At 42.8% G+C, this 19,230-nt stretch overlaps 1 protein-coding gene across 6 annotated transcripts in view; it reads right to left on the minus strand.

Annotated features, from left to right (window-relative positions):
- LOC104589885 (BTB/POZ domain-containing protein) overlaps positions 1-19,230 on the minus strand; it is a 44,050-nt gene that overhangs the window by 10,288 nt on the left and 14,532 nt on the right. For all 6 annotated transcript variants that reach the window (XM_088892077.1, XM_010248338.3, XM_010248339.3 and 3 more), the window contains 4 exons: positions 2,843-3,359; positions 2,580-2,713; positions 2,013-2,458; positions 712-1,875 (listed from right to left, as the gene is read on the minus strand). In XM_088892077.1, the coding sequence (XP_088748203.1) occupies positions 712-1,875; positions 2,013-2,458; positions 2,580-2,713; positions 2,843-3,359 (2,261 nt within the window). The remainder of the gene's footprint in view (positions 1-711; positions 1,876-2,012; positions 2,459-2,579; positions 2,714-2,842; positions 3,360-19,230) is intronic.

The raw sequence follows: 19,230 nt of genomic DNA on the forward strand, positions 1-19,230 counted from the left end.
AGAAGAAGGAAGAGAGAAGAAAGCTGCAGTTGACTTTTATTAGTGGCACTCTGATACCATGTTGGTATTCAGCCGAACTGAGAAGAGAGAGGAGAGGAGAAGAAGAATAAGGAGAATAGTGTCGAACTGAGAAGGCAAAAAGTCTAACCCAGTTGACCATATATTTAACTTGGTAAATAAGTATACAAAGACAGAAATGCCCCTGTCTAGACAGAAGACATATATATAACTAATACATTACTTATATGGAAAAGACTGAAATACCCCTGTTTAGTCCCTGTTTAGTCAACTCTAACAAGGGGAAACAGTTAAATTGGATTGCTCTTTGTTACCATCAATTTCATCATCTATTATATGCTAACTAACTGAATTGAGTATTTAAGCCCTAACTGGATTGCCCACATCTATACAATAGCTAATTATTTGAAAGACAAAAGGTAAACAGTGAAGCCCCTCCATTAATAGACTTACAGGTAAGAAACATGCTAACATAGCTTCAACAAATATGTGTACACAAGATGAAGGTGCACATTCATGCAAGAAAACATGTGCAAACACAGACATACATGGAAGTCAAAACACCTGTAAATAACAGAAAAACATCAAATGCATAGGAAGACACTGGGCCAATGTCAAACACATTAACACAAACATTGACATGGAATGAAACATTTGGATTTCCTTGGTGAATATTAAATTTGGGTTCCTTACGAGAAATAATGTCCTGAAGGTAGAAGAGGAGTGAGATCATAACAAGGGAAAGGATTTCCCCACTTGGGACGCCGTTTAGAAAGCATATCTGATAGCAATTGTACATTACAACGTCTAGCAAGTAACTTCAAGTTCTTCACAAGATCATTGCCAACTTCTGTGAATCCACTATAAACAAATGCCAACAATTTCGTTAACGCTTGAAAATCAACATGAGAAGATAACCGGATTTTTCTCCTAAAATTTCCAGAGAAATTCTCAGGGCATTTCCTTGCAGCACATTCATCATCTGTTCTTTCATTAAGAGGCAGATCATTAGGAGGCAACAATGAAGGACACCTAGCTATTATAATGGCAGTATGCACATTTTGAGGCTCTCCATTTGCAGGTATAAGTTTCATGTCAGCAAGTTCTGTCTCATCCAGTGCTTTTGCAATTCTTCTTCCAAGTCCACTTGGAAAACCATAAATGCCAAAATAGCTTAGGATATATGTGGCAAACCATTTAGGTCCAGGACTAGACGTATCACTGCAAATCTCCAGAAGCTTATCCATTAACATTTGAATTTCAAATTTTTCTAACACCAAGACATCAACCACCCAAGCAGAGGTTACTTCTTTATGATTTCTTGCAAAACTCAAGTTTGGAATCAACTCAGATAACACCCACAAGCTAAAAAACAGAAGTATATCCGCACCCTCCCAGTCGTCATTATGAGTCCAGCAACAAATTGTCTCCTCAGATGTATGATATAGATGAGAAGCAATGCTTGACCTTCTAATATGGACTTGATTGTTGCAGCACCATCTTATAACACTGTGCAACACTTCTATACCTTCATTTTTAATGATAATATTTTGACAGATTGGCAAGCATGAATAACATGCCAACCCCATCAAATTAATCACAATTTGATGATTATCAGATACAAAGAACTTATCTTTGCTGGTGGTAGACCTTAAAGCATCAAGTAAGTATTCCAAATCCTCCTCATTTGGTATTAGTAGTTCAGATAAGACATGTCGTGTCTGAGAGGCAATGTATTTGCATGGAGAATAAACCATCAAAAGAACTGCTCTCAGTGCCGGTTCATGCTTGGATGTGTACAACAGATCATTTTGCAAAACTTGGCGCCCTTTGTGAATTGAATCCACACAGGCCAAGCTTCCAACACAAATGAAAATTGTTAACAAAAATAGTAATAGGCAACAAACAGATGCTTAATATAATTAATAAACCATAGTGACCTTGAACAATACAAAAAAAGTAAGAAAAATGGGGATGAAAACTTTACACATTACCATGCACAAGCATTAAGCAAATCAAGGTAATGTTTAACTTCATGCATCTGAGGGTTATAATCTTCTGCAAAGTGAATTGCAAGCCATCCAAGAATATCCCAAATGTAAGGCCTTAAAATTAGAAGACAATTTGCATCAAGGCCCTTGCGTGCTGTATTTAGTAGTTCTTTCAGGAAGAAGAAATGCTGGTTTTGCTTGCTTTTGTGGAAATTGCTTAGAAGAAGATCGAGAATAATTTGATGAACTCCAAACTTCCAAAAATAAAAATGGTGATCCCCTGCCCAACGGGTTATCAAAGCCAAACGGCATGCCTCAACCAGTAGAGCAACCTCATTAGTAGCAACCTTTCCAGAACATAAGCTCCAGTCATGCATTGTATTAAGTATGGCTTTGACAATAGACTTGCCATACAATCTCATTAATGCAAGGCAGCTTTTTTCAGATCTCTATGCACAATAAAAGGGAAAAGGGGAAAACATAAGAAGAGAAACTATAATACTAGAGTCATTTCTGAATGAAAAAAATGAATAACCAAATAGTATGGCTTGCAAAAGAAAAAGTCGTTACCACTAAACATTGCACAAGCTTAAATGCCTCTATACGAACAGAATAAGGATGTGAGTTGCCCATACACTGCACCATCATTAGTAGAGGGGCTTCTCCATTTTCAAGAAGCTTTGTGGTCCCATTACCACATAAAGCTGATAAACAAATTTAGCATTCATTTTAGGTCAAGATGCAGAGGAAAAAGAAAAGAAAAATAGTACATGCAACCTAATTATTTAGAAACACTAAGAAAAGAAGTGTACTATGAGGGAAGAAAAAGGTACCTATTGCAGAATAAAGCTGCAAAATAGTAACTTTCACAGAAGAATTATGCTTTAAAGAAGTATCCCCCAACCCTTCCAGCAATGTACCATTGCTCCAAACAGAATACCTGGAAGAAGGCCATCGCCATAAAATTGTACTCAAAAGAGATGCCATTTCTTGGAAATATTCAAGTGATTTAGTCCCAAGAAGAAAATCCTGTAAACCACATACAATATGATCAACTGTATTTGTACTTTTCAAGATTTTCCAGATTTCCTGTTGCCTTTTGAACCTCCATGGAGTCAGCTTTGAAAGGATCTGGTTCAAAGCTGTGACACATGAAACTGCGGTTGTTGATTGTATGATAGATAGCAAGGATGATAAAGGATGAACAAGCTCTAAAACATTATACTTAAGTATAGAATCTCCTAAAACATCAACCAACTTCACTATAACATTCACTGTCATTCCCAATACAGTATCATTTCTGGAAAGAAGAATTCCTTCCAATGCAACCAGTATATGAGGAATAGAATCCTGAAAAAAGAAAGGATATACAAAGGTAAATAGTTAGAAACCTAGCTGTTATAACTACGAAATATGAATTTCCTAAAGCAAGGTAAAAATACTGTAATGCAAAATCACACTTAGCCAAGTGAGAAAAATGCAAATTTGTATCCCACTGCATTGAAGTAACTGAAATTCCTTCAATCTAGATCAATGAAACAGATTGTACAATGCTTGCTTTTTCATTTGACATGTTATATATCTTTGACAAAAGCAGAAAAAGTCAACCATGGTTTGCTTAGCAAGATTCAGCAATTTTTTTCCAAAACCTCTCACCATTTTACTAAGTATACAAAGATTCAAAGAATCTCTTATTTCTTCATATCACCAATATTTTGTAAATATTTCAAAACGCCAATGATAAATTAAACATTTAATTCTTAAAATTTCAGAATATCATCAAATCCTTCTTTGTATTTCACTAAAACCATTGGAAATTTTTGTAAATATTTTCCTAAGAAAAATGGAGATTCTTCAATTCGATGACCGGCTTACTATTCTAAATGTAATTTGACATTACTAGATTTGGTAGAGGGTAACTCAAGAACTTTGGGAGTTGAGATTGGCCGAGGATTCCACCAATTGGCATGAGAAGATGTCAAAGGCCTCGGGGTGTGGTCCTCGGGGCAGAGACTTTAACAATTAAGTTAGTCAAGGTAGTTGGAAAGCCGAGGTGCCGAAGTGTTGAGATGCAACATGAGTAGCTATTACAAAGCCCCATCAATGTTGCTGTTGAGGGCCCGGGAATAGGATCTCGTCACGGGTCGGTCCACGGGGAAAACCTCCTGTTTTCCCTTGTTCCTTCCTGCTCGTGATGAACCTATCTTGGCGCCTTTGGTGATTTGTCCAAGAGATCACCAACTCTCCTAACTCACTCTTGACTGAATAATTTGATATCTCATTCAATAATGGGGTCTCCTTAAATAGGAGATTACAAGAGTCCTAATCAAGGGGAGTCTCCTTGCTGAATAGGGAGACTTCCAGTTCTATCTTGCTAAGGATAAGATATGCTAATCCTAATCTGATAAGCTACTAACAAGATAAGATAAGCTAAGTTAATCCTAATCTGATAAGCTATTAACAAGATAAGATAAGGCTGCTGTTGCCGAACTGGGTAGGATGAGCATCACTGAATCCTTACTGCTGCTGGCGGTGGGCCCGGGGCCTGTTGCTGGCGGCGGCGATGGTACGTCTTCCCGAGGAAGGCGTCCATAACATTACTCCCCTCCTGGACTACGAGCTTGTCCTCAAGCTCGAAAGCTGGATATGTGGCTTGGAACTCTGCCAATGGGATTCATGTGGCTTCTGTTGGTGGTAGATCACACCATTCCACCAAGACTTCAAGGATTCCATGATTGAAACGAGAGCGGGTGACAGTTTTAGGCTGGGGGACCAGTTTTCCATCTTTCAAGGGTGGCAGGGAGGGAACTTGGTCCGGGGGAACACCCGTAAATGGTTTCAGCAAGGAGATGTGGAAGACATCATGAATTCGGCTAGTCTCTGGCAATTCCAGCTGGTAGGCCACACTGCCAATCCGTCGCAGAACCTTGTAGGGCCCATAGAACTTAGGGGCCAGCTTCGGGGCAGCCTTGTGGCGCAAGGAGCGTTGTCGGTAGGGCTGGAGCTTCAACCAAACAAATTGTCTTGGATCGAACGACAGTTCCCGGTGGTGCTTATCATAGTGGAGCTTCATGCGGAGCTAGGCCTGCTGTAAGCGAATGCGGACGTCGGCGAGGAGGGCGTCGCGGTCCTGTAAGGAGTGATCGATTGCGTCCAAGCGAGTAGATCTGGGCTCATAGGACAGCAAGTGGGGAGGATCCCTGCCGTAAACGACGCGAAAGGGAGTCATGCCGAGGGAGGAATGGTAGGCTGTGTTGTAGCAGTACTCGGCCCAAGGAAGCCATTCCAACCATCGTCGAGGTTGATCGCCTACGAAACAACGGAGGTACATCTCGATAGTGCGGTTAACCACTTCCGTCTGACCGTCGGTTTGTAGCCGGTAAGCTGATGAGTAGGCCAGGGTGGTGCCGTGTAGTCGAAATAACTCTTTCCAGAAGGCACTAGTGAAGACCGGGTCTCTATCGCTGACAATGGATTCCGGCAACCCATGTAAGCGAAAGATGTGTAAAGAAGGCGAGGGCAACCGAAGTGGCACTGTACGGGTGTGATAGAGGAATGAAGTGCGCGTATTTAGAGAAGCGTTTGACTACCACAAAGAGAACTGATTTGCCCCCTACCTTGGGAAGTCCCTCAATGAAGTCCATGGAGATGTCGGCCCAGATCTGCGATGGGATGGAAAGGGGCTGAAGGAGGCTTGCCGGGTGTAGGTTTTCCCATTTGTGTTGTTGGCATGTGGAGCAATTCTGGACAAAATCTCGAATAGAAGTCTTCATACCTCGCCAATGGAAATCAGTCCGGACGCGGTGTAGTGTTTTTTGAATGCCCTAATGGGTGGAGTTATGGATGCTGGTGATGATGGTGGGAATCAACGGGCAGTCTGCTGGAAGATGGACGCGTCCCTTATACAGTACCAACCCGTCGTGAAGTGACCAATCGGGGTCGGCCTTGCCGATCTGGATCTTCTGCAGTAAGAGCGACCATTCCGGGGACTGTGGTGCTGCCTTCTTAATGTCGTCAAACAGAGAGATCCGAGGTTGGGAAATGCTACATAGAACCATCGCGTCTTCTTCTCGCCTAGACAAGGCATCAGTTGCGTGATTAGAGGATCCCGACTTATATTCCACCCGGAAGTCAAACCCGAGCAGTTTGCTAACCCAATGCTTCTGAGGGGAAGTGGTGAGACGCTGCTCTAACAGGTATTTGAGGCTGTAATGATCAGTTTTGACGATGAACGACCGTCCCCACAAATACGGCTTCCAGTGCTGGATGGCTCAGGCAAGGCCGATTAGTTCGCGCTCATAGGCTGGAAGCTTCAGATGCCGGTCGGCCAATCTGCGGCTGAAGAAAGCGATTGGGTGCCCTTGCTGCTGTAGTACGGCCCCGATACCCACTCCGGAAGCATCGCACTCGACTGTAAATTCGAGGGCGAAATTAGGTAATTGCAGGACAGGGGTTGAAGACAATGCATTTCGCAGTGACAGAAAAGCTTCATCAGCTGCGTCGTCCTACCGGAAGGAGTTTCTCTTCAACAGGTTGGTTAACGGGGCTGCCAACACTCCATAGTTCTGTACAAATTTGCGGTAGTAACCCGTTAAACCAAGGAACCCGTGTAAGGCCTTGGCGGATTGAGGTTTGGGCCATTCTGTTATAGCCTGAATCTTGGAACTGTCAACTATTACACCCTGCCCATGGATGATGTGACCGAGGTAAAGAACCTGTCGTTCCCCGAAGGAGCACTTGGACTGTTTCAGGAATAAGCTGTGTTGGCGTAGGAGTACGAAAACGGTCCTCAGATGGTGGACATTGCCCATGGATGATGTGACCGAGGTAAAGAACCTGTCGTTCCCCGAAGGAGCACTTGGACTGTTTCAGGAATAAGCTGTGTTGGCGTAGGAGTACGAAAACGGTCCTCAGATGGTGGACATGCTCTACCCATGATTTGCTGTAAACGAGGATATCATCAAAGAAAACTAAAACAAATTTACGCAGATGGGGCTGGAATACCTCGTTCATTAGTGCCTGAAATGTAGATGGTGCATTGGAGAGTCCGAATGGCATGACTAAAAATTCGAAGTGGCCATGGTGGGTGCGAAAAGCAGTCTTCTTCACGTCACCGGGAGCCATGCGAACTTGGAAATATCCGGACCTGAGGTCCAACTTAGAGAAATACTGGGCACCATGCAACTCGTCCAGCAGTTCGTCCACAACGGGAATAGGGAACTTATCTTTGATCGTCCGGTCATTGAGTTCTCTATAGTCAACACAGAACCTCCATGTTCTATCCTGCTTCGCCACCAACAGAACCGACGAAGAGAAGGGGGAGTGACTTTTGCGTATGATCCCTTGGTTCAGCATCGTTGTACATTGTTTTTCTATCTCATCCTTCTGTAAGTGAGGGTAGCGATAAGGCCTGACAACGACTGGTGCTGAACCCGCCACCAAAGGAATATGATGGTCGCAACCTCGGGAAGGGGAAAGGCCCTTCGGTTCCTGGAACAGATCTGAAAACTCGACGAGAAGTTTTTCCATGGCTGCCGGTTCTGTCTAGAGTGCATGAACCTGCGGTGTCTTTTCTTTAACCCTGCAACCGTGCCATGAAACTGGCTTGCCATTCAGGTGGAAGGTCATGGTGAGTGCGCTGAAGTCCCACAAAATCGGGCCTAGGGTAATTAACCATTTGACCCCGAGAACAATATCGAACCCATCCATCCAATGAGAGTACAAATAAATCAACAAGAATTAGTTCAGAATTGACCTGTACTGGGACGTCCCTACAAATCCCTGGACTGTGAACTTTTTCACCATTTGCGACAGCTACCTGTAGTCGCGGTCGGAGTTCCATTGGTAGTTTTAACTGCAGGGTTGCATGTTCACTTATGAAGTTGTGTGTGCTCCCTGAATCGACGAGAATGCGCACCGGCTGACCTGCGATCTATGCCTGTAACTGCATGGTCTGAGAAGTTTTAATACCGGTGATCGCATGGAGAGAAATCTCTGGTTCGAATGTGACGGGTTCCCCTTCCTCCTCCTCTTGCTCATCTATGAGAAGGCAAAAAAGTCTCTTGCATCTATGTCCTGCCGAGTAGAGGTCATCACAGTTGAAACATTGACCTCTCGTTCGGCGCTCTGCCATTTCTGCCCTGGTCAAGCGCTTGATGGGAGGAGTGACCATGTTACTGCCTGTACTCGTCACTTCTCTAGAGGTGGTGGGCGTGGGAGGCTTCATTTCCCGGCTGGTAGCAGAAGAGGGGGTCGTTGCTGCTGGTCTTGGGGGCACCCACGAGTTCGGTGGACGACCCACATTAAAAATTCCGCGGTTGAGCTGCAGCTTGTGCTCAAATGCGCGGGCTAAGTTCATGGCTGTGACCAAATTTGGGGGATTCTGCATCTCGACATCCACTCGCAGGGGTTCTGCTAACCCTGCTGTGAACATATCTACTTGCTGGTCTGGTCGCACGGAGGATGCCCTCGCGAGGAGGGTTTGGAACTGTCGCTGATATTCAGCAACTGTTCTGGTCTGTTTAAGGTTAATTAGCTCGCCCAGTGGGTTACTGGTCAATGGGGGTCCGAACCGAAGATGGCAATAGGATTTAAACTGGGGCCAACTGAGCCCGGGTTCTTCTTGCTCTAACCGATAAAACCAAAGCTGTGATTCTTCTGTTAAATGAAAGGTGGCTAGGCTTACCTTGTCCTGGTCATTTGTCTGTTGATTCCGGAAGAACTGCTCGCAGCGATACAGCCAGCCTAGGGGGTCTCCGTTGTCGTTGTACGATGGGAACTCCAGCCTACTGTACTTGGGGATGATGGCTGCTCCATGGCCGACGGATTGCTGTTCGCCGGAAGACTCCGGCAGATCTGACTGGCGGTTGTTAGTTGCTATCCCTCCGTCAGAGTTCCTTTCCCTGCTGAAAAGAAACATCTCCATTAGTCGCCACAGTTCTCGCACTTCACCTTTGATCTCACGAACTTCGGAGTTGGTCTCCATGAGTTGGTGCTCGAGGTCATGGACCCTGGAAGGTAGCTGCTCCAGATCTCCCACGACGCCTTGCTCTGATACCAAGTTGTTGAGGGCCGGGAATAGGATCTCGTCACGGGTCGGTCCACGGGGAAAACCTCCTGTTTTCCCTTGTTCCTTCCTGCTCGTGATGAACCTATCTTGGCGCCTTTGGTGATTTGTCCAAGAGATCACCAACTCTCCTAACTCACTCTTGACTGAATAATTTGATATCTCATTCAATAATGGGGTCTCCTTAAATAGGAGATTACAAGAGTCCTAATCAAGGGGAGTCTCCTTGCTGAATAGGGAGACTTCCAGTTCTATCTTGCTAAGGATAAGATATGTTAATCCTAATCTGATAAGCTACTAACAAGATAAGATAAGCTAAGTTAATCCTAATCTGATAAGCTATTAACAAGATAAGATAAGAGATAAGAACAATAAGATAAGAACAAGCAAAATGAGCTAATCTAATCTAGATAAGGCTGCTGTTGCCGAACTGGGTAGGATGAGCATCACTGAATCCTTACTGCTGCTGGCGGTGGGCCCGGGGCCTGTTGCTGGCGGCGGCGATGGTACGTCTTCCCGAGGAAGGCGTCCATAACAGTTGCATTCATTAATGCACCACCTATAAGTAGGACAGAAAACAATAGGTATCTCTCTCTTATGCACCCTATTACTCTTGCTTTAGCTATCACCTCACACCTCGGATTTCCAACTACCTCAGCTAACTAAACTATCAAAATCTCTACCCCTAGGACCACAGAGGCCTCTGACATCTTTTCATGCCTATAAGTGGAACCCTAAGTCAATCTCAATTCCAAAAGTTCCTGCTTTACCCTTGTTTTCAAATCCGGTAACATCAATTGGTGCCATCTGTGAGAATGATATACAATTGTATCGGCATGCCATAGACAAGATACTCATGCTGATAACTCTAGGTCAAAGACCCACTCTCCTTCGAGACAGAACTCTCCCCCGACACCCCAAGCTCATGTTACCCAAGAGCAATTCAAGTTACTGATGGATTGTGTTGCTCTCCTTGCCAACAACCAGTAGGCAATCAACACCCTAATGGTTGACCCACCAATACCGAGGACCGCCTTGGCCGAAGGACTGCTGACCAACAATCTTTGAGTCATCATCTTGGGAGTCAGACCAAGAACAACTTCAACTCTAAGGCCAACAGTAGAAACTGCCTTAAAAGTCATATCAACTCTCACACCAACATTGATTGCCACACAAGCCATCACGCCATAGACCCTCGAGGAAACTTGGGTGGTAGCAAAGATCACCATGCAAATAACCATCAGGGTGGCCCAACACACCGATTTGTCCCTTTGGTTCAAGTGGACAATCTCCACGATCATCTTAACAACCACCAAGCTCAAACAGTAGACCCCCCAATGTCAAGATACTCCCAGAACAACCCTCTACCACCATGGACTAGGGAGACACCCGCGAGACCCTCGACAAGCAACCATGACAAGAAATTCGACAAGATGGCAGCCCAACTCGGCACTATTCGCACCAAAATCAAAGAATTAAAAGAGGGTAGAATGGACGCCTCCTCAAGGCAAATCACCTTGGCAAAGACCGCTTTCACAATTCCATTTTTGTGCCATTTAGATGGAACATAGGTCAATGATACTACTTGGCACCCACTTCAAATCACTGAATAGCCTAGCACTCTCTTTCATTCTTTCATTCTTTTTCTTTTCTTTAAGAAAGGTAAAGTATATTTCTTAAAAAAAAAACAAAATCCTATATTGTTCACTTAGGGAGACACTGGTTATTCATGTGAAGAGTCACATTGATGTATTATATTTCTGTAGCTCATGTTGTATTGTATCTCCTAGTTTTTTTCTTGTTGTTTTCTTCTTTAGCCCTACAAGGGCTTTTCTGTAAATATCATTATTTCATTGATATATTTAAGGCTCTTGGGGTGGGATCGAACTCATTCAGTTTACACCCCAGAATTCTGTCTTCTTCTCTGGTATTAATAGCTTGCTTGACATGGTATCAGAGCATGCTGCCCTATAATTTGTACTTCTTCCTTGTTCATTCATTGGTCTCACAAGGGCTACTGTTTTCTGGGTGCTTCGACTGAAGATAGGGCTGTACTGTTCAACCCTAACCCTAGTTCTCTGTTCTGCGATTCCAGCAAGAGAAGTCTTCCTAGAACTCTCTTGGATAGCATCTGTTTGGAGAGAAACTTGATTGGTTGTCACCCAGGCCTGTTTTACTCACTCAGAAAATATCTTTGGGATTTGACAAGTTTTGGAGGTGTTCTGGTCTACTCTCCAGGGCAGCAAGTTTTGGAGGAGTTTTGGTCTTCTCTCCAAGGCGACAGCAATTTTCTTCTTCCTTCTATGGACTGGTTTATTCCCAAATAGCCATACAAGCTTTGAACATTATTTCTGGGTACTTTTGCTTCAGACTGAGGAGTTTCAACAAATATACTTTTTTTTTCTCTTCAACCTGTTCATCTAAAATCTTTTGGTGGTCGTCTTGAACTGCACAGAGTAATTCCCTCTCTGGAAAACTTCTCATTTCATGTTGGTGAATCTCTATTGTCCTAATCGACTATTTCAGGTGGGGGTGATAAAGCATAAAGTCATCAAAATAGCCATGTAGTCTGGAAGGTTATGTTAAAACTGGTTGCCACTCTCTCAACAAAGGGTTTCTCTGAGTTAAACAATCGCTTGCCAGAGGTGGAAGCAGCGATCGTGCTTAAGGAGGGTTTGTTGGCGACCCTGACTGCGGAGTTAACCCAATTATAGGAGGAACGTCTCCAACTTGTGAACACACGGGATCAGAGGCAGCGCCTGAACAGGGTTCTTTTGATACGGCAATCATGGAACAAATGAATTGTCCTTGTCTATTATAACATCCACAGCCAATGTAACATTTGTACAGGAATATGAATGAAATTGATATTTGTTAATGTCTTTACCTTCATTTTATTGATTGCTTGTGGCTTTAGTTTTTTTGCAATGTGTTTATTGGATCTGTCATGCAATTTATAGTATTGCTATTTGTAGAGTATGCGTCTTGACGGTTTGGTGTTTTCAGACGTTGGCCGAAGTCTGAACTTTAGTGTTGGGCTAGGTATAGTGTACAGTCCCCCCCATTACGTCGCTACTTTCATCTTTGGTAGGGAAAATTCATTAGCATGCTCGCTTGCTTGTAGCATTTAAGGATGCTATGTGTAGGTACATAGTGCTCGCTCAGTCCTTCAAAGCACAGAAAACACTAAATGGATACTGTAGAGAACACTGATGTGGGCCCCACAGCTGTGGGCCCCACTGTGTTCGTAGGACAGTATGTGCAATTATTTGTTTCAGTCATGTTAGTGTTAGTTGGTGGTCAGCTTGTTATTTCAGTTTGTTATTTGCTTTATTTGTCATGTAAGTATTAAGGGCAGAGCTGTCCTTTCCTCTATGTACTGAACATAACCTATAAATACTAAGAGAGTGGCGGCGGCAGATCATTTTTCAGAATCTATCCCTCCTTTCAAACCTTTGTGTTCTCCTGTTCTTCTCCTCTCTTTTCTTCTTTTCCTTACTTTTCTTCTACCTTTTCTAATCTGAAATCTATTAGGATTCAAGGCTGATTGTAGTCTTGATCGCCTACTTGGTATCAGAGCCTATCTAGGGTTCCTCATGTGAGTCTAGTCCAGCCGACCACATGAGAACTATCTAGGGCTGGAAGTTTATAAAGAAGTGTTCATTGGCTGATTCTTGGAGGTTACCAGAAGAGTTTAGCAGCTGTTCGAAAACTTGGCACGGCTTGCAGAGTGTTGGTAATCAGGAAGAATTAGGGAAGGCTAGGGTTCAGGCAACGTTGGAAGGTAGCGAACAGAATTCTCTGGGTAAGTCTTATTTATTTTCTAGAGATTGCTATCAGTCAAGATAGGTTGGACCTATCTAGAAGGAGCAGCCGAACTGTTTTTAGGGTTTTCTCTCAGAGGTGATCTATTCTAGGGTTTGACATTAACCCTACGGCAAGACCTAACTGTTGGGCCGAACTCTTTTATCTTCTTGGAAAGTGTTCGTTTTAAGGGTTTTCTCTCAGAGGTGATCAGTTTTTTAGGGTTTCACATTGACCCTACGGCAAGACCTAACTGTGAACCCCTTGGAAAGTGCGGCTGAGCACTTATTTCAGACCTACGATTAAAACCCTAATTCTGTTCCAGCATCTCAGAATTCTCTCTAAGCTGGTTTCAGACTTGTCTCTTGGTTCTGAGCTCTTTTAGGGGGTGAAAACTTGTACGGACTACTTGGTACTGTGATTGCCGATTAGTTTCAGATCAGATTTACATTGGTTCCATGCATATACTGTGATTGCCGATTGGTTTCAAATCAGACCTGCACTAGTTTCATGCATATACCGTGATCACAGATTGGTTTCAGATCATGCCTGCATTGATTCCAAACTGATTTCTGATTGTGATCGACTGTTCAAGTGTTGTTTTCTATTGTAGTAACCCTAATAGTTCGTAACTACTGATTCTTGACCAAGAATGGAGTTTAAAAATTAGGGAGAAGGTAGTTTTGGGAACAGCAGTTATGGTTGTGTATCTGAAACTGGGTTTCAGATTACAACTGTGAGATTTGACGGGTCAAACTACTTGGAATGGGCCCAATCAGCCATGATGGCTATTGGAGGAAGGGGAAAACTAGGTTACCTCTTGGGAGATGTGAAAGAACCTTCCAAGGATGATCCAATGTATACCAAGTGGATTCAAGAGAACTACTTGATTATGACATGGCTGTGTAACTCTATGCAGCCACATATCAGCCGAAATTACTTGTGGGCAAAGACAGCCAAGGAAATATGGGATGTTATGAAAGAAACCTATTCCCAACCCCTTAACGTTGCCAGAGCCTATGAACTGAAGTGTGAAGTGAATAGTCTTAAACAATGAGAGAAACCAGTTTCTGTCTATTTCTCTACCTTGAAATCCCTATGGCATGAAATTGATCATCTAGAGACTCTTGAGTGGGAAAGTCCCAAAGATGCACAGACTTATAGAAAGCAAGTCGAGACGAATAGGGTATTTGAATTTCTGGTTGGCCTAAATTCAGATTATGACATTGTGAAGCAACAGATACTGACCAGAGATAGTGTGACCCTCTCTCAAGCACACTCCCTGGTGCATAGTGAAGAGACTAGGAGGAAAGTTATGATGCAACCTCAGCCCTGGCAGCTGTTAAACCTAAGTCAGGGGGTGATACAGCTATTAAACCTAATTCAGCATCCTCGTCAGGCACAAAAGGCACACCCTAGAGACCTTAGCCGCGGTTCAGGCTGCCCTAATATAGTTGGAAAAGGAAGTTGGGAGTTCAGCTCAGCCATCTCAGTCACCATCAGTCCCTGCCACATCTGCATTTGCGCATTCAGGTACTCGAGCCTCAGCCTACCATGTTTCAGCTCCAGGTAATACTGAACACTGTTGGGTAATAGATTCAGGTGCATCCGACCGTATGACTAGCTTGCCATCCTTGTTCACTACATATCACTTATCCTTTGGTAGAGATAAAGTATCCATTGCTGATGGCTCTCTTGTTCCCATTTCTGGCAAGGGTGACATCAAGTTATCTGATACCATCTCTTTATCTTTTGTCTTACATGTTCCTAAGCTTGATACTAACATGCTTTCAATCAGTAGTATTACCAAACATATGAACTGTTCAGTAACCTTTTTCCCTGACCGATGTGTTTTTCAAGACTTGGAGACGAGGAAGGTGATTGGGACTAGCCGTGAGACGAATGGGATCTATCTGCTCGGAGAGAGTTCTCGTTGGCATAATCGATTATGTCATTTATCTTTCCGGTCTTTGAAGAGTCTGTTTCCTGCTTTATTTGAGTCTGTTGATATGTCGAAGTTGAGATGTGAGAGTTGTGAGTTTGTCGAACATTGTAGAACATCTTATTCTTTGAGTAATAAAAGGAGTAATAATTCTTTTGATATTGTGCATACTGATGTTTGGGTTTGCTGATACACCCATTGAACAGAATCACAAGATCAGTGCAAAGGGCGGGGAGCCTCTTGAAGAAAAAGTTTTGTTCCAACGGTTGGTTGGAAAGCTCGTATATCTCTACCTCACTTGGCCAGATATCAGTTATGCAGTTAGTGTTGTCAGCCAGTACATGCATTCCCCTAGAACTACTCATCTTCTTGTAGTAGAGAGAATATTAGCATACTTGAAGAGATGCCCGGGTAGGGGTATACTGTTCAAGAACGATAATCACATGAAGGTGGAGGTCTATATAGATGCTGATTGGGCTGGGAGTGCTGATGACAAGAGGTCAACCTCTGGATATTGTGCCCTTGTGGGAGGTAACCTTGTCTCTTGGAGGAGTAAGAAACAAAGTGTTGTTTCCCGCTCTAGTGCCGAAGCTGAATACAAGTCAATGGCTAACAGAGTGGCTGAAATCCTATGGCTGAGATCACTACTTGAAGAGTTGGGTATTGATTATGAGAAACCCTTGATGCTGTATTGTGATAATCAGGCGGCTATTAATATAGCTCACAATCCGGTGCAGCATGACAGAACTAAGCATAGCGAAGTTGATCGACATTTTGTCCGAGAGAGGGTCTCATCACAGGAAGTGTGTCTCCCGTATATCACATCCAACATGCAGCTCGCAGATATCCTAACCAAGGTTGTACCAAGGAAGAAGTTAGAGGCAGACCTGTCCAAGTTGGGAATGATAAATATCTATTCCCAACTTGAGGAGGAGTGTAGAGAACACTAATGTGGGCCCCACAGCTGTGGTCCCCATTGTGTTCATAGGACAATATGTGCAATTATTTGTTTCAGTCATGTTAGTGTTAGTTGGTGGTTAGCTTGTTATTTCAGTTTGTTATTTGCTTTATTTGTCATGTAAGTATTAAGGGAGATCTGTCATTTCCTCTATGTATTGAACATAACCTATAAATACTAAGAGAGTGGCGGCGGCAAATCATTTTTCAGAATCTGTCCCTCCTTTCAAACCTTTGTGTTCTCCTGTTCTTCTCCTCTCTTTTCTTCTTTTCCTTACTTTTCTTCTACCTTTTCTAATCTAAAATTCATTAGGATTCAAGGCTGATTATAGTCTTGATCACCTACTGATACCATATAGACGCTTGCAACTGGTCTGCAGCTCATCGATTGCATGCGATGAACTTATAATGTATCGCACGCTTGCGATGAACACACGATTCATCGCATGATCGCAACAGATTTGTGCTTGGTACAAGCCTAAAACAGGTTTTAGTTAAACCTGCGATTAATGTTATACATGCACGACCCTAGGATAAACCTTAGATACATGCAGTTCTGCGATGAACCCTGGAGAAACGCAGTCTTACTATAAACCATGAACCGTTGTGGAACCGCGGTTTGCCAAAACCGGGCCCGAATACCGGTTGCACGTGTAATTTTAAGTTACATGCGTGACCGGGTGCCACGTAGGTTTAATAAAAAGCTGCCCGCTATGTAATGACATCACTAACGCCACGTCAGTTAAGTGTGATGTGAAAGGCGGTAGTACACGTGGGTTATGAGGATCCTCGGGTGAAAGGAAAGTCAACCTTCGAGAGATCCCATAGAACGCATGGCGAAACCCTAGCAACGCTCCTTAATGGCCAACAACGAATCTAATATTCTCTTTCCTAACAGAAAACAGATGCTTTTGGCTCCTTCCTTTCGGGATCTTGGGACCGTTCCGTATAAATAGGGATCCCCCTCATAACAAAATTCATTCATTCAACCATTAATTAACCCTATCATTGGATTCCCTGCTCATGTTGTCTCATCACTCCCTCTACCCTAACCCTTCTGTTGATTCCCTGCTCTCAGTCTTCATCTGTACTTCAAGGAGACCATCCCCCTAGCTTGACCACCTCCTACTTACATTATGACATAAGAACTAATCGAATGAGGCATTAAGAGTGTCATCACATTATTAATTGATGTGAGTATGTCTTGTAACCTTGTGTTTTGTTATGACAATATTTTAATCGCATGCAATTAGGTGTCAGTGATGTCACAGTGGATGAGTTTATCATCGCAACATCTACGATAAGCATTGGGTGCCTTTGTATTAGATTAGTGTTTTTGAAAGGTCGAAACTCAATTGGGAGAATGTTGTTGTCGTTAGGTTTGCCATGGGGTCGAAAGTGTTGTCTGTTACTGGCAATAAACTCAATTGTGACTGATCATGGCGAATTTTGTGGTCGCTATGTTTTTATCTATTCGTAGCATAGAGTAAGATGGAATAAGATGTTAATGCTTGGGACTGGTTACCTAGGGCTTTAAGTGGTGCTTGGAGCTGGTTACCCAAGGCTTTTAGTGGTGCCTGGGGCTGATTACCCAGGGCTTTAATGTTATTGTGTCATTGGTTGAATAGTGTGTACAATGCGATGTAGCTAACCTTGTTGTTAGATAGTGTATGCCCTTATCTCCAATCAAATTGATGTACAGATACATTTATTGTAAACGAATAAAAGTACATTATTGTTTCATATTGATATTGGTATGTTTCTATGAAAGTACCTCTTAAATTGAACACTCATGAGACTCGTGTTAGTTTAGAATGTCTTAGCCGTTAGATAGACTTGGGGAGTTTATCCTGCCAAGGCTGACACTGATGTGCTGCCAAAAAAGTTGGGGCAGCTTGCCTTAACTGTTAGGGTTAGACCCAAAACACATGCAGCATGTGTTTGGATGAAACACTGAACTTAGACCATTTTCAAGTTATGCCCCGGACCTTGGAGATTGATAGACAAAAACTGGAAAGTTACACATAACCCTTAAACATGATTATGGTATTGCACTAGGTGTTGGATTGGGTTGTCTTTGATATACCTATCAGTGAGATCCATCAAAGGTCAAAACCTGGGTATGTTGGGGCAGTCTGAGAATCATCTGAGTGGGTGATCATAGTGATACGATCGGCCCCTTTGTCGGACAAAGTGAATGATAGGGCTTACGATCTCTTTGATGAAAACCTAAACTACCAGTAGTTGATTTCAATTGTGTTTGAGATTTGGTTTTGCAATGCAATATATACATGTATATATACATTTATATTTATATATATGTATATGTATTATGTTTTATGAAAAATGTTTGCAAAAGGTTTTACTTCCCGGGATCCATCCAAATAGAAAGTGTGACACTATACCTTGCAGCCAGGGGAGAGGTCATTCCCTGTTGGGTAGTGTTGTAATCATTATGGGCCGAGAAGTTAAGTGTTAGAGATCATTACAGGGCTGATTATCTAATGGGTTTTATCCTACTTATGTCCATTATCCTTAGATCTTCATAGGATGGCCGAATTCAAAAATCATTTAAGTGTAAATGTTGAGCCCATATTGAGCCAATAGTGAAGTGCTCAGGAGTTCACTACGTTTAACAGTGAATTCGGCCAAGCACAGAGGTTGGGCTAAACCCATGGGGACTTACGTGAGGTCATTGTGGGGTCTCACACCATACAAATCATGCCTAAGTTGGCCATGCAACATCTTGGGTCGTGAGCCTTTGAAGGAAATGGGCCTAAGGCCCATAATTAATAAGATTAAGTAAGTTGTCACATGACAACTTAATTTGTCATGTGCTCTAGGTCGAATTTGGGTTTGGAAATGAGTATAGAGCACCCATTCTCTTATGAGAATAAGGCTTATCTCTTAATAAAGTCCAGATCCAAATTAAATTTGGATAATCTCTTAATTTGATTAGGAGAAGTGCTCCATAAAGAGATAAAAGAAGAAGAGAGCGAACCAAACTAGAAATATCACTCTCTTTCTTGTTCTATCTTCTTCTCTTTTGTCTTCCAAGAAACCCTATCACGACCTAGGCTTTCAAGGACTAAATGGAGATCAGTTTTCTTCTGATTTTTGCAAGAAAAATTTAGAAGAATTTTAGGATCACCTTCCCCAGTTCGATCCAATCAGTTGGGTTGTAGTTTTGCTGAAAACTGTGCTGTTGAATCAGTTTCACCTATACACTGTCCATCTTCAATGAAGGCTGGCTTTAGGACTGATTTGGACATAAACTTCCACCTTGGGATCTGTATGTGTGGTATCCATATCAGTTATAAATCTCCCTCTTTGATTAGTTTCAAATCTGTTCCGATTCAGTGCAACACCAATCCTGAAAATGCAATTTTTCAAAACACAACAAATTCGATTCCTAGAAGGGTTAAGAAATTTTTGAAATTTCGTCCAACCAT

This window comes from Nelumbo nucifera, chromosome 7 (genome assembly GCF_055504915.1).
Source record: "Nelumbo nucifera cultivar China Antique chromosome 7, China Antique-T2T, whole genome shotgun sequence".
NCBI lineage: Eukaryota > Viridiplantae > Streptophyta > Magnoliopsida > Proteales > Nelumbonaceae > Nelumbo > Nelumbo nucifera.